Raw genomic sequence first — 17031 nt, forward strand, 5'->3', positions numbered from 1 at the left:
CACTATAAAAATTGAAGGTTTTCATAACTGCCATGATTCATTAAAACAAAAGCAGCAAATGATGAATTGATTAATACAGTTTGACAATTTAAGTAATGTAAAAAAAATAAGTAATTTTACATAGCATATAATGCATGAAACTCGTCTATATATTTGTCAAAAACAATTTGAACATGCATCCATGACTGAATAATTTTCATATCAAAAGCTGATAGATAAAACTAATTTCCTCCACATTCATAAAAAAAAAACATTTCTAATCACCCATTTTTGCTGCCATTAATTTATTCAAATTTCTCTTTCCAATTAAAGATGGAGATTCCGTGGCTAAGCTTCTCCTCTGATTTAAAAATAAATAAAAAAATACTGCTAATGTGTCTGTAAAAAAGTGACTCATAAAATTAAAATGGGCAATTTCTATTTTTCATTTAAAGTTAACAATTTGTAATTTAATATCACTTAAAACATTGGTACAAAAAAAGTCTAAGACATTTTAAAAGCAATCAATGTATACATTTTAGTTATTAACAGAAAAATTAAACTAAATTCCAATCGAAAGGCAAAATAATTATATTTAAGAAAAAAAATTTAAAATTTTGTAAGAATTAACAGTTATTTGAATTAATTTTATTATTGATATATAAACATTTAGTTTTAACAGTTTAGTAACACAACTGTTGTTATAGTTTTCAAAAGTAATTTTCTTATTAGCATCTTTTACAAAAAATAATCTAAAAAGTGAGACATAAAATTAAGGTAAAATTCTTATGGAATAGTATTAACTACTAGTTACCACAAAATTTAAATAAAATAAGCTTTATTCTAAATGTCATTCTAAACTGTTTCAAATCTTTATATTTTTAAATGAGCATTGCATTCATGATTCAATCTTAAAACCAACTCTATCTTATAAATCCTGACCATATCAAAATATTTCATACATAATAATAAATAATGATCTATATTTCTTTATACTGCATATATTAAATAAATATAAATTAATAAAAATCTAAATTACAAGCAGCACAATAAACAAAAAATTAGATAACATTCCGACATAAAAATTCATTAAATATATGATTTAAATACCCTATATTACAACACATAAAAATTGTAACGAACAATCCAACTGAATAACCTTCTATACATAATCGCTAAATCCCAAAACAAAACCATTAGTACCAAACAGTTAATTATGTCTAGTATACTTATGGCTTACACATGATGAACCAAATAAAGTGGTTTACAGTTCAGTCTTTTTTTTTAAATAAAAACTTGGATTCAAAGCTAAGTAATATATACTATGATATATTTCATGACTTAAGGGTACAGGTGTTGTATGATATTCAAAATAATAATATTTACAGTAAAAATTTATTTTCAATTATATCTAATGTTAAATATATAATATGAACTATATAAAGTTAAAAACTGTAAAAAGTCATTTGTCACAGAAATAAATAGCCAGCATCTATCAAAATAAATTCCTCCAATGAAAAATGTTCATATACCTTGAAGTAAGAGTACACTGAATATTTGAGAGATTTTATAATCTCACATGCATTCTATGGAATCCTTTATTTAAATTCTGCTCAAATTCCACAGAAACTAAGATGGTTCTGTAGACTATGCTGATCTTACATATGTGACCATATGAGAAGCTACGTGAGAGCACAAAATCTCTCTTTTAAATGTTACTTGGCATTTTACTTATTCAGACAAATTTGCTGCCCATTCAACTAGTTAATTTAAAAATAATGTAGTAACATAATTATTTAATTATAAATGTTACTTAATTTATTTATCAAATGTTTAATTAAAAATAAATAAATAGGGAAAGAAAAAAATGTATCAGTCACTAATGTTTTGCATTTTTTTTTTTTAAATAATATGAGACTGACAAATTTATTTAAATAACGAGATATATTAAAACATTAAAAAAAAGATGTTAATGAAAAGTTATAAAAAGAGTAGTTTTAATGGCCTAATAAAAACAAGAATTTTTTATCCACAACTAATTTTTATTGAAGTTTTTAGATTCCACATAAATTTTTATTTACATGTAAATAAATCACTAGTCACTTTTTTTTTCCAAATATTCACTTTTTTACATACTAAGAAATGAATATTGGGTGTAAATGATTTCGAAATGTAGAACTTGTCAATGTTTTTATTTAAAAATAAAATAATTACATATACTAAATAAAAATAGCAATTTATTATAAACTAAGAATTTAATGGGTGAGTAAATGATGATGGTATTCAATATAGCTTAAAAATAGACTTTGAAGTCCTTACAGTCTTATATACCATGTTTAATGGCATTTAGTATTTGTGTTGAACAAAGAGTAATTATGTCAAAATTTTTAAAAACAAGGCAACTCATTTTTTTTTATCTATGCTGAAAATAAACTTTATTTAAGAATAATTAGACTCTCATTAAAACATCAGTCTATAAAACTGACCCTGGTATGAGAATTAAGGTAAAAAATAATAAAATCCGATATTTTTTTCAATATTTATTGTAAGTAGTTTAAATAACTCATTTATGTACATAATAAAAAAATTATGAATTACCCCACTATGTTACATTAAATTATAAAGTCAATAAAAAAAAAATTCAACTAAATTAATACCTATCTGATGTGTTAATATTTTGTTTTAATTCCGTTAAAATTTTTTGCTAGCATTATTCTCAATTTCAACAATTATGAGCATTATATCATTTCGTGATTACTGAATTATTTTTAAAAGAAAAACTTAATATGTATCATGTTATTTCAGATATTTATATTAATTTCAGATATTTGAAACAAACCTATTAGAAACTTAATTTAGACAAATCATTCACACTTACAAACACAAACAGTAAAAAGTATTGAAGCATGAAAACATAATAATTGCATATCAGTTCATTTATTTATATGTGGTGTTACACTAAAACTAAATGTACACATTTAATGTTTAACAAAATACTGTGATTCACACCTGATAAATGTATTCAGTTTTTCAGTCTATACTTTCATAAAAATCACAGAGTTTATCACACAAACTGCTGATGCTTAAATCAGCACATAAGAGTCACAATAACTTTATTTTAAAATACTTTCTTGCGATATTTAAGGATGTGTTTTTAAAAGTGTGATATGACTCATATTAATATTTATTTTATATCAGTAACAACTCCATATATTAATTCAAAAAGCCACTAATAAAAAATATAAAAATAAACAATTTTCTAAAGAATTTAAACGAATTATCTAATTGCAGTAATGAAATAATGTCAAATATAAACAATCTACGTTAAAGTTTCACAGATTACATTTTAAAATATATTATAAAATAATGCAAATTTTAAAAACCAATTATAGGATTAAACCGGAGCCAACAGTAATTAATTAGAAGAAACTTTCCATAGTATATATTTTACAAATCTTCAACAATACTACTGGAATCCCTAAATAAATCAAGGTACCATTTAGCATTTTCAGGACCGGCCCAAAGGTAATTCATGATGCAGTATTCAACATATCCAAGAACAGCACCAATAAGAACATCCCCAACATGATGGCGCCCAAGAAGAATTCTAGAGGAGCAAGTGCAAATACACCATACTAGCAAAAAAAGATGCAACACATATTTTTGTGGTGTACACCAAATTAATAAATAAGTAACAAGAACAGCTCGAGATGTGTGACCAGATGGGCAGGACATTTTATCCACAGATAGCGTCATAAACATATCCTCACTTTCATTATTTTCAGGTCGCCGTCTTCTTAACAATGCTTTTAATACTGCCACAAATAAAACATCTAGAAGCAGAGCTGGAAAAAAAAAATTCAAATAAAATATGCCAAAATAAATTTAATACTATAAATATCTAAACGCCATACTAAAAGAACAGGTGAATAAGTTGGTAACACAGCTTCTATACATAAATATTAACCCACTGTCTCTTAAGCATTTCTGCAAGTTTATGTAGAAAATCTTCTGAAATATACTGCTTTCTCATTGCAAAATAAAGAAAAAAACTGTTTATTTTGTTAATAAGAAAAATGACAGCAAAAGAGGTGTCCTTATGGGTGGGAACTGCTAAATTGGTTAGAAGATTTGTATCATTAACACCTCATATTACTAAAGTAGGGTAAGACCGAGTAGCTAAGATTTGAATACCTGTTGCATCTCTATCCTAATGTTCAACCTATAAACTATCAGATTTGATCAAGATAATCATTGTTTAGATGCATACAAAATATCATTCCTGAAAAGTCATAGATGCACTACTTTTTTATAACTGATTTCCTTATTAAAAAAAAAAAAAACAAATCGCACAAAAGCTCTATAAGAAATTTAGAAATACAAGAGTTCCAGTGAAAAAGTACCAGACAACTCATTTTTATAGGACAATTTAAGAAAATTATGTATGCAATTTACAAGTGGACAAGTAGTCAAGACAGTACTCAAGGGGAAGGACAACTGCCCTGGGGCCAGAACTGTTTGAGGGCCCAACCAAAATTTTCAACAAAAAGAATATAGTGTTTATTAATTAGTTTTTGAAAAGAAGATTCCAGTGAATTTCTTCATATCTGTATAAATAGTCTACAAAATTTTTACAAAATATGAAAAATTGCTTAGAGGGGACCTGCAATAAATTTTGTCTTTGTACACAAAGCCTTTTTTTAACTTTAGATCTTCTTCCACTGCTGCATTGCAGCTTTCGTGAACCCAGCACCTGGACATTGGATTGAAGAAAGATAGACCAATTTTTATATCAAAACAAGCATATAAATTATGAAAAATAAAATCAATAAAAGATTAGACTGGGCGATCAATATAGGGACTTTTGTTTTTCCTGATCATTGGAACTTCCCAATATAAAGATATGTATGATTAAGAGACATAACAACAGAAAATCCTGTCCTACACCACTGTTATTTCAGTGACAAAAATCAGTAAAGGTATTACCTGGCAATTTCAATACCTTTACCCCTTTCTACAAATCCCATTCTCACCTACAATAATATGTACTTACAATGATTATCAGTGGTGTTGGTAATGTAAAAAAACTAAACTAGACATAATTTTTAACGTCATCAAATATTAGCTATGATTCTTAACTCAAGTAAAAGAAATTGGCTATCTGTTAGGGTATAATATCGTTGCTTTCCGCACAGTTTTTCTCAATAAACAATTCATGATTTCTAACCGAAGAAAAGAAATTGAATGTATGCCACTAAATTTTGAATATTGAGATTGTAGACTACAAACTCAATTAATGGTACAATCTGGTTGCTTTACTGGATTTTTTTCTTGATAATTAAATTATTTTTTCATTATTCTTGAATAGGTTTTAGTAGAAATTTATCCTATCTGTTAATGCTATGTAAATCCTAAGAAAGGATACAATATTTCAAAAGTCCTTGATGTATTTGCATTTTAAAATTCTTTGTCTTTTGATTGGAAAATCATATGTGCCTATTGAATGTGCTCTTAATTTCAAAAAGATCAACAAGGATAATAAAAAAATATAGAGATCTTCAAGAGTTTGCATTCTATTCATTGTTTCAAACAATCATAACATAGTTTATTTATCAAAGAATAAACTAAGACGAAATTCCACTATTCAACTAATTGCAATAAAATTTGTAAATTGTCTAAACACCAAATCTAACCAGTTTTCTTTAACATTTAGATGATTCAATTCACAAACATGCTAGTGTGAATAATTTATCTAAGTGACAAGAAACAAGCTCTATTTCATAATATCTATTAGTAAATGTAGTCCCAACTCTTTCAAAGTTTGTATCTGAAATTTTTATAAAGACAATGCTTCTCCTTCCATGAACTACCTTAGATATTGTTTTTTAAACTTTGGAAATATTATTTGCCTGAATGTACACAAGTTTATCAAAGCCTAATTAAAATCTTCAGCTTGATGGTTGTTGATGAATAAAGACATAATCATAATTGCAGTTCAAGGTAACTAACATAATGTGATGAATCAAATTATAATTGAAAAAAAAAATTATTTTCATTGAGTAGTAACAATCATTTAAAACATTTCTTTAAATTAAATATCTGACATTATAAACTAAATAGACATCTAAGAAGATACTTTTCTTTAAGATTTTTAAAAGCTTGAAGTTAAATATTTAAAACTAATATTTTATCCTCTGCAAAAATAATTCATATAAAAAAACTTTGAATAGCAGCAATTTACATATCAATGTATGAAGTTAATTTAAAAAAATAAGAAAAATACACTTTAAAATGCAAAACAAATATCAATACTTCACATAGAGAATAAGACAATTTTTTTTTTTAATATTACAAAATAATATGTAGATGGAATACTAAAATTCCTAGTTAGCAAATTGCAATGAGAAAAATGTTTATTCAATAATATGATAAGCAGATTATTCATTTATATATGTACATAAAAAAAAAAGAAATATTACCTAAAATAATATTGAAGAAGAAGGCATCCTTGATGGGATCTTCAGTAAGCCATAATAAAATTATACTACCAGAAATCCAAAATACGCCATGACATGAATATTCTAAGGCCTTCATATGAGGTCTATAGTTTCCCAGTGGAGAGGTTTTAGAAGCAGATAAACTTAAAGATAAGCTAATTTTCTTATCCAGTTCTAATAGTTTGCCAAGCATGCCATCTTCATACTTTTTATCTGCCATTTCTAAATAGAGAAATAAATTAGATTCTTAACTAAGCTAGCAAAAAGAACTTATAATAATAGCAGTACAGATATAGAATTTAAATTATACAGTTTCCATTATTATTCGCGTTTGACTCACAGAACGATCGAAAATTGAATTATTATGTAGTTCCGTAATTTATGCTTTCACCAGTACATTCATTCAATATTTTTGATCTGTACTGAGATCAGAAATGTCACAATCTCTCATTTCTGACAAATTTTCTTCTATCTATTGAAAATTATTAGTGAAAGGCAGTTGACCAAACTCCGGAAATTCTCCAGGGCTTACTACAGGACCGTCTAGGTAATTCATAACATGTCTTAGTGAAACTGTCCTACTACCTACTGCAGATCTTTTACAAACTCTTTTTAATCAAGAAAAATTAAAAAATTACGTCCCTACAACAATTCCATTTAGAAATTATTTGATTTAAATAAAATAAATTATTTTGTTCTGAAAGCAAAAACCTTTTAACACACATAGCTTTTATAAATAAAATAAAAAGTGGAAATTATTATCCAATTTTATTATGTTATCAGACGCTTCAGATCTTTTCTCGTGCTTTGCAGACATTAATTACTAAACACATCCATGAGTAGTTTTACAAAGGCATAAGAGTGGAAGCAAAACTGTTAAGTTTTGTCTTAAATAACAAAAATATTTATCTCTCTGCAGATAAAATAAAATTAGGTATAAATGTAGAATAATGGAAAGTTTGCAGCTATACAATTTTTACAGAGTGAGATAAGAACTGTTGTTTTCCAGAAATCAAAATGCCAAAGTCTAGCTCTTTGTTAATAACAAATGTTGCTCTTCGTTATGGTAATGGACATTGCCACAAATTGTATTTTTCAATAATTTTTTCATGTAACATTTAACAGTAATCGCCGAAACTTTACGCCCATTTTAGCACAGTTATCAAATCGAAAACTTCTATTAAATAAAAGTAATACTCAAGTGTTCTAATATCAGCAACAATAAATTTTCAGAACTCTTGGTGGATAGGAAGAAAAAAACTCATTTTTAACAGACTGTTACGAAAATTCTTAGAAACCATAATTTTTATTAGTCAATCGTAAGATTGTAATCTTGACTATGGAATTGTTATAATTATGAATAAATTGTAATAGTTGGGCCGTCTGTTTTAATGTTACCTGGTTAATGTCAAAGTTTTTTTAATGCATCCTTATACTGGCTAAGTGAATCCCGAATTCATTTAAAGAACATATCCAAACACAGTAAGTAAAAATGAATGAGAAAATAACAGAAGTCTTTGTTTGTTATTAAAGACAGCAATAGTTTAGTCTGTTTATGGAAAGACCTCCAATTGCCATTTGTTTGAAACAATGGCAGTGACTACGGTTACAAGCTTAAACTATTTTAAGTAGGTGAAGTAGTAAGTATAATAGGTCAATATTTAAGACATGGTTTGGCTTGGGTCGCTAAAGAAAAGGAATTTGGGGAGAAATAAGCTCTTGTCTTTGTAATGAGCTGTTTCTTGATTCTATTGCATCAAATAGCATTAAACTTTGTGGCAAGAGGCAAACTATTACATTTAGCGCGACAGATCACGATAGAGAAATATCCCCTTTACACATGCAAAATCAAATTAATTTGGTGTTATACTCAAACACAGATAATTTAGAGGAAAACAATCGATAGACTTCTGACAAGGAAAAAACATAAAAACAAATTTTAAAGCTTCTTAAAAGCATAGTGAAATTAATAAAATATACTGCCTAATATGAAAAGAAAAATAGTCAATTTTAAAATATATATATATATAATGAATTAAACCTGCTGTGTGACTTCTAATTACCGGCTCCCTGGCACCCTTTTACTGAATTTGCAAAAAGAGAAACAAAATTATCAAAACATCACGTGATACGCATCACGTGATTGAAGTTGTAGTTAAAGGTTTTTTAATTTGTTTGTGTTGGCTTACAGCTTTCTTAGAAACATAAATAAATAACAAGTTAAACTCTGACGTCAAGCCACGTATTTTTCACAGTTTCTTCGTACACTTTTAACTCTTATAATAACTCAACTTAACAACTTTAAATGACACATAGTTTTGACCTTGCAGGTAAGCAACATGTGAACGAACTATCCTGAATAACTTTAAATTAAACGATCGGATCTTCACGTTGAATAACTCGATCTTGATGGTTCAAGGGGATGACCCTAAACATGCTACTTAATTGGAGCAAACGATATTTTAAGTTACGAAATCAGACACAAAACGCACTTTCTCTGAACAAGCATAAATTTTTTTTCATTGGATTCGGAATTCTGATTCCAAAAACATAAGAGGTTGAGGCAATCTGATCTGGGAAATATGGTCCCATAGTTTGGTCAGGAAAACAATCCAAAGTTTGAACATAATGCTAATTTTTTCTTCGGTTATTTTACCATATCTCGAGAACTTTTTAAGTGAATTGAACAATTTTTGCACACAATTATGAAATTCATTTCTCCAACGATAAATCCATGCAAAAAAAATTAATTTTAGTAAATATTCATTATTTTTCAATATTTTATTTAATAGACGAAAATGTTTTGAATCATAGTTTATAAAAATTTTTAATTTTAATTTATGCGTTAATTTTACATTTTAAAGTATTTAATTCTACATGGCAAATTGCAGAATTTGAGTGAAATCAGTTGAGAATAGTTTTCATGAGAAATTTACAGTATCGCAAATAACATATCATCAGTGGCGTAAATAATATACTACATGTTAATGGTGTAAAATCTGCGGTCCGCTGTTGCACCTAAACATAATGAAAAACTACTATACTTTTTTGGCAATAAAAAAAAAAATCAGAAATTTTGAACTGCTCATTTAAGTTTCCGAACGCGCCAAATCTAAATCAATGTAGATTTTTGATCCCTTTTTTTTGGTTATTATAACTACTAATTTCCAAAGTTTTAAAATTCCCGACAATTCTAATACGACAAAATTATGATGCGTGAACTTCGAATTTTAAAGCTCCTTGATGCCATTTCATAGTTAATTCAGGTGACTTTCTGACTGCGTTTTCTGATTTTATTGTCGGATTTCCACGCACGTGTTTTCTAAAATCCCAATCTTTTTAACCTTTTCACGTGGGCTCGAAAAGAAGACATCGTGGTCTTCTGAGGGGTGCTTTTTTTTCACTGGGGGAGTAATGTATGAAAGGAAACCCTGATCGTAAAAACAAAGTAGGTGACGAGCGTTAATTAATTTTATGCTCCCGATGCTTGTCTTAACTTCGTTTGCCAACTCTTAGACCACCGTAGTTAGGGACAATAAGAGGGCCATAAAAGGAGGTTTCTTACGCTTTTGCGTAACTCGAAAAACGTAGAAAATCTCCTTCGTCTGTGGCATTAGATTTAGCATTAAAAAAAGGTAGGGAAAAAAAACGTTCCAAAAAAAAAACAAAATTTGTTACAAAGTTTGAAATAATGCATGTAGCAAACGTCAAAAATATTTGTAAATTATTATTTTTATTTTTTTGTCTCTTTATTTTGGAAGAATATTTTACAAACTCGCTTTCGTCTGTCATGGTGAAATTTCATAATTATAATTCCGATTCTTTTCTGACTAGCTAGAGCACACAAATCTCTAGAGGAGCTTTCTATTCAGTGCAAGTTTCAATCGTTTTCTGATGTTGATTTTGAACGCGATAATTTGGCCAAAAGAATATAACGTCAGTCAACATTGCAGAGTTTTTTAGTCTGACTAGTGCATGAAAAATTTAATTTGATCACTGTACAGGAAAATACAAGCTTCAATCGTTACATGATCAGAGCAAGCAGAAATTATGGCCATAAAGAATTTATCGTCAATCGGAATTCGGATTAATTTCTGACTGGCTAAGGTGCTAAAATTTCAACTGGAGCACTGTATTTGATGAAAACATGAGTTGCAACTATTTACTAAATATTACAAATATAATTTATCTCCATATTTGTGCCGATCGAAATTTTGATCACTTACTGTCATTAACATAACTAACAGAAAACAAAAACGAACAAAATAATGCTGCAAAACTAAAGTTTTAAAACACTAACTATCAAATGGACTTAAAAGAAGAGGAAAATTCTATTTTTGACACACATGAATTGAAAATCGTAGAAAGCCTCATTTTTTAAATTAAAATTCTATAATCGCCAAAACCCTACTGTCATAGCTTTTGAAAGTGAATTATCCTGAGTTTGCAATGAAGCAAAAATATTTTTTTAATCTACTCACTTCACTTAAAAATTTGATTCTGCCGAAAAAATTTATAAAAACTGCAATTCAATTTTTTTTCTAAATCTGATTTTAAAACTTAAAAACAATTATCTTAAAGCTCTTCATTTTCTTTTTTTCTATTAATTAAGGCCATTATAAAATACCTTTCAATATCTTGCAATAATTTTTTACAAAATATTTATAATAATCAGCAAAACTTGGTAAAAATGTTGAAACTTAGATTATACACAACAATATTATAGACAACAATATATCCGAAATAGCGTAATCTACAAATAAGCAATATCCAAAATTAGTATATACTCGTACAGATCTGAAGATTTAATTAATTAATAGTGTTTAAAAATTCTTAGCATTTCCTAATGTTTTGTATTGCTGGTATATCTTAAGTGTATGCATTATACAGTAAAAAAAAAATATCAAATTTGACATTTTTTTTAGAATTTACTGTAGTTAACATTATTGTTGCAACCTTTTGAGAACTGCTCATGTTGAAACGATAGAAAATATTAGTTTAAAAAATGTAACTTTAATCAGAAATTCTTGACAAAATAAAACCCATTATCAGGAAGAAAAAAAACCCTTTTTATACTCTTTTCGAAATTTTATGATGTTTTTTTGACACATTATTCGAAAAACAAGCGCAAATTCTATTCGATTAATTCTAACAATTTCTTTCTAAGCCATGACTACAAACTTAAGAATATTTTGCCGTTACATAACAGAAAAAGAATTTGTCAATACCTTAACTTTCAAAATAAAAAATTGGCTGATGAAATTGGTTGAAATTCAGAATTTTAAATTATTTATATTTATCTACTTACATAGTGTGTATTTAATTTCTTGGAATTTTTTACTTTTTGTTTAATTATTTTAAAACAATTACTTCCCATTTTATAATGAATTAAGAAAGATAATAATCCTATAAAACGAACGAGGAAAAAAAAATTATAGTTTGACACAAACATTTTCTTTATCTCGAGCTGAATAATAATTTTTAAAGAAAGTAAAAGAGTGATCTACCAAATAAGGTAAATTCGTTTAAAAGCCTCAGGTCGAACCAATTGTTTAAGTTTTTACTCAATCAAGCGATAAAATGCTGTTAGTTCATGCATGTAAAATTCAAAAGAATTTTAGAAACGAAAAAAACTCCTATAAGTAAGGTTTCTACAGAATTGTTTAATCCTTTTATTCATTCCTTTGACTTTAATTTGAAATTAAAACTTAAGATCTTTAAAGAATGTGTTTAAGCCCTGTATAGAACCATAATTTTTTCCTAATAATGTCATCTTATAATATTTTTGGAATTGAACTTTATTTATAGAACGAAGTTTACTTAGGTTATTACTGAAAATTAATTTGAATTTTAAGATAATTTTTTTATGGGAAGGTTGGAGGGATTTTTAAAATTTTACCTTCTGAAAGAAATTAGCCATAAACTTGAATTTCTGTGTTTATGAACAACCGAATTTATAAATTTTGTGTTGATAACTAGATATAAACTCGATGATAAATGATCAAATGAACAAACACATAACGCACACGAAAAGTGAACTGGTAAGATAATGATTTTTGATAATATTACGTAAGAAGTAATTTGATAGATGAACCGTTACATGACCTATGAAGACAAGTATTTTTCTAATTTAAAAAGCAAGGTGTTTGGAGTAACATTAGCACAGGGCGTTCTGTGTTTATAGCTAGTATATATAATATTTTTTTTCACGTGAATTTTATGCAAGAAAAAAAAAACATTCTTCTGCAGAAAACAAGCATGGTTGCATATTAACAAAAAACTTGTTCCTGATTATATTCATAATATATTAAAAATCAATATTATATTTAATTTAAACAAAACCTGCATCCTAACACTAAAAAATTTAGAAAAATTTGACTTAGAGTTATAATAATTAACTAGGCAAATTCTTTTGAACTCATTTTTAAAGAGTTAGGCCACTCTAATAGCATTGGAAAAAATAATCATGCTAAGGAATTTTTTTCAGCAAGGCACAGGAATAAATCGTTATTTTAAATGATTTGCCTCAAAAATATTAGAGAACTCGAGAGTTAATGGCGTGATAGTGAAAGCTTGGCATTTATCAACAACAATACCGATTTTTCCGAACAAATTTTTTTTTCGAAAGGGTGATCGGTGAAACCAGAAACATTAATATTTTTAAGTTAGGATGAAAAAAAAATTTCGATTATACATGTGAAAAGCTACAGAGAAGTACATAGGATATTTAAAAAAGTATTGTACGATGTGTTTTTCTTTCTTCTTCTTTTTTTGTAAACTTATTTTTAACAAAATGGCGACATTGAGTGAAAAATGCTTATAGAATTGACAAGATTGTAGTCCGCCATTCAAGAAGTCAAAAACTATTAACTTCGTTAAATATATTCTAACGGAAACTAAATTAGGAACGCACTGTTAAATTATTCTGTGAAAAGTGTGGAAAAGTAAATAATAAAACTCCCCTTAATAACTTTTGATCTAATGATCGGATTTTTTCACATACTAGAACTCTATCTCAATGGCTCAAGAGAGTAAGCAAAAAATGCGAATTAGTTAGTGCAGATGTTGATTTCATTTACGAAATCAGACGCAAAAACTTATTTTTCAACAGATTCGGATTTTTCTGACCCCCAAATTATAAAGGGTAGCCGCAATTTGGGAAATATAGTCCCAATAGTTTGATTAGAAGATCAATGCTATTTTTACTTTTTGCGTATTGCAAATTTCTGCGTTCTCGAGAACTTTTTAAGCGAATAGAAAAATTTTCACACGCAATTATTAAATTTGCTTATCCAAAGACAATTGCATGCAAAAAATAATTTTTAATAATTATTTGCAATTTTTTATTATTCTATTTAATATTAGATGAAAATATTTTAAATTGTAATGTACGACATAGTTTTTTAAACTTTTTATTTATTATTTTTTATTATTTTATTTAATTATAGACGGATAAAGTTTGAAATGCAATGCAAATACATACATTCATGTAAAGTATACACATTTTTAAATAATTTTATCGATTAAATAGTTCCTGAGAAATCGAATTTTCAGAAAGTACGATATTTATAATTCGAATAATCAGAAATTGATCAATCGATTTCGTTCAAATTTAGTATCTTGCCATATAAACTTACGTTCGTTAAAAGAGGGAAAAACTGTATACTTTACATGTAAATTTCTTTTGTCTTGCATTTCAAAATATATCCTTCTATAAATAAAGTAGTAAAAAATTATAAACAATTCATGATTATTCTTTGCATGAAATTACCAAGGGATAAACGAGTTTTGTAGTTGTGTGCCAAAAGTTTTCAATTTGCTGAAAAAGTTCTTGGGATATATCGAAAAACGCAAAAATTAACATTAAGGGTTCCATACTTTGGACTGCTTTCCTGATCAAACTATTGGGACCATATTTCCCATATTATACTAACCGAGTCCGAATCATCTGAATCTCACAAAATGGCAATCAGGAACTCGAATTTGTAATTATAACTTCATGATTCGAATTGTTTTAAAATTAGAATAAAACTAATGGAAATTGTTCACCTGTAAATTATTTATCTCATCATTTAACGATAATTTTTTTTTTATTCTACTTCACTGTTTTTTTTTTTTTTTAAATTTTATTCTGTTCGCTGTGACATTTGAAACAAAGGAATTTTCCCCATCGGTCAATAAAAGGTACGCTTTTGCGGAAGGTTGATTTTGTAGCAGTTTCCACAGAGGAAATGTTTAAGGTTGCTGGAAATAATCGCATATTTTTTTAGAATTCGGACACAAAAAAGAAATATCTATTTTTTTAAATTTAATTTTACCGAAATATTGAGAGAGTGTCCCTTCATTTATGAAATGTAAAATTGCTAAAGCTCCCACTACTTCCCGATTCAGCTGTCCCTGTTCTTATCAGATTACGTAACTTAAAATATCGTTTGCACTAACTAATTAGCATATTCAAGGTCACTCCCTCAGACCATTAATATTGATATTGACTCTTAGCACGTGAAAACCCGCTCATTGCATCAATATTCATTCAGCGTGTTTCGTTTTATTTTATTGTTTTTATTTCATTACTTTTTATTTTTATTCTTTTTTTTCTTGCACATGAACATTGTGCCAAAAAAATAATCCACCTTGCGTAACTTTTTATTTAATCACGAACTAGTACTCAATCTAAATGGTTCGAAGGCGTTACTTCAAATATGCTAATTAATTAGCACAGACGATATACGAGTAAGTTACGAAATCAGACGCAAAAAGGTACTTTCCCTGAATAAGCATACCTTATTTTCAACGGATTCGGGTTTCTGACCCCCAAATTATAGGCTGTTGAAGCAATCTGGGAAATATGGTAACCATAGCTTGGTCCAAATTTTGGTGACCTTAATGTTACTTTTTACGTATTTCACCATACCTTGCGAACTTTTAAAACTAGATGAAAAGTTTTTGTTCACAATTTTAAATTTAATTTATCCAAAGATATTTCCATGCAAAAAGTAATGTTTAGTATAACGTTTATTAATTTTTATTATTTTATTTAATAATTGTAGGAAAAAAATTGAAATTTAACGTATGAAATGTGAAATTGGTAGAGAAATTTAAATTTAAATATACGACTTCTTTAAAATTCGATTTCTCAGAAACTATTCTACCGTTTTCACCATTTTAATTTACTTACTTTAAAATGATGAAAAAACTGCATACCTTACAATTTAAAATTTTTCGATTATCATTAAATAAAATAATAAAAAATAATAAATATTTATCAAAATTTATTTTTTGCAAGGAAATTATCTTTGGATAACCGAGTTTTATAATTGTGTGCAAAAAGTTTTCAATTCGCTTAAAAAGTTTTCGATATATGGTGAAATACGTAAAAAGTAAAATTAACATTAAGGGGTCCATACTTAGGGCTGCTTTCCTAACCAAACTATTGGGACCATATTTCCCAGATTTCGGGTATACCCTATATTTTGGGGGTCAGAAATCCGAATCCGTTCAACATAAAAAATGTATATTTAGTCAGAGAAAATACGTTTCTGTGTCTGATTTCGTAACTTTAAACATCATCAAATTTGCAGGGATCGAATAAAATATGGAGCACATTATCTAAACCTTTAAAAATATTTAAAAGTAAGTAACCGGCAATTTTTTTCAGGAATAACTCAATAACAAATTTGAATTAGTAATATCAACATTTTTATCGCTATTATTATAAACATCGTTAAAAACCGCATCTTTAATTCACTTTCCGATAAAATTTCTAACTTTTTCCTTAAAACAGCTAGCTTTTTTTAAAAATTGAATCTTTTAATGTAAAATATACATTAAATTGTGTATAAAAATATATATGAAAATAAAAAAGTTATGTGAAACAACATGAAAACGATATTGCGCAAGCTTTAAAATAAAAAATAAAGAATAATAATTGAGTAACTTATTTTCAACAAATGCTGAATTACAATTAAAAGACATTAATAGTTAAAATAAAACACCTATTTGAAAATTTAAAAAACTAAATGGTTTGAAAATTTTGAAAATGGTTTGAATTGTTGAGTTTAAACTTTCAAACAAGAGTTTTTCCCATAAGATATGAATGATGATAAAATTAAGTTAAGGATAAGGATGTTAATAAGTGGAAGTATTCTATCCTAACTAATTCAATAATGTCACTCTATTTCTGTAAAATAGACAATATATATTTCATTTCCTCAAAATATTATCAAAATAAAAGTTTTTAATGATTTTGTGTTAGAAATAAGTTCAGATATTTTTCAAAATCATTCATTAATATTTTTAAGAAAAATTAATTGATAAAATAATAAATAATCGCATTTTAACGATACATTTTCTGTTTACTGGAAGAAGAAAAATAATCAATGACCTTGAGAAAAGTACAAAATCATTCACTTCTATACGATGGCGATCAAATTGATGCCGTTTACGAAACATGCTGAATTACCAAATATTTAAACAATAAGCTTAGCAACAATTTCAAAATTGGGTCAGTACGATCATGATTACTGCTCTAATATATAATTTCCTACTTTCCTGT

General features: G+C 27.2%; 1 protein-coding gene across 1 annotated transcript; it reads right to left on the bottom strand.

Moving 5' to 3' along the window:
• Positions 1 to 2900: 2900 nt before the first annotated feature.
• Positions 2901 to 8648, bottom strand: LOC107455099 (polyisoprenoid diphosphate/phosphate phosphohydrolase PLPP6). The gene is made up of 3 exons (XM_016072541.3): positions 8518 to 8648; positions 6459 to 6698; positions 2901 to 3824 (listed from the first exon to the last, which is right to left on the bottom strand). Exons 2-3 carry the CDS (start codon positions 6694 to 6696, stop codon positions 3427 to 3429), a joined length of 636 nt encoding a protein of 211 aa, XP_015928027.1. The 5' UTR covers positions 6697 to 6698; positions 8518 to 8648; the 3' UTR covers positions 2901 to 3426.
• Between the last annotated feature and the right edge of the window lie 8383 nt (positions 8649 to 17031).

The sequence above is a fragment of the Parasteatoda tepidariorum genome, chromosome 7 (assembly GCF_982258835.1).
Source record: "Parasteatoda tepidariorum strain Cologne lab strain chromosome 7, Ptep-v5.0, whole genome shotgun sequence".
In the NCBI taxonomy this organism is placed as follows: domain Eukaryota; kingdom Metazoa; phylum Arthropoda; class Arachnida; order Araneae; family Theridiidae; genus Parasteatoda; species Parasteatoda tepidariorum.

Bases quoted from the DNA above. Each gene is read 5' to 3' on its own strand.
- LOC107455099 (XM_016072541.3), bottom strand. From the start codon at position 6,696: ATGGCAGATAAAAAGTATGAAGATGGCATGCTTGGCAAACTATTAGAA. The intron at 3,825-6,458 runs GTAATATTTCTT...TTTTTTTTCCAG, and splicing joins CTTCTTCAATATTATTTTAG to CTCTGCTTCTAGATGTTTTA.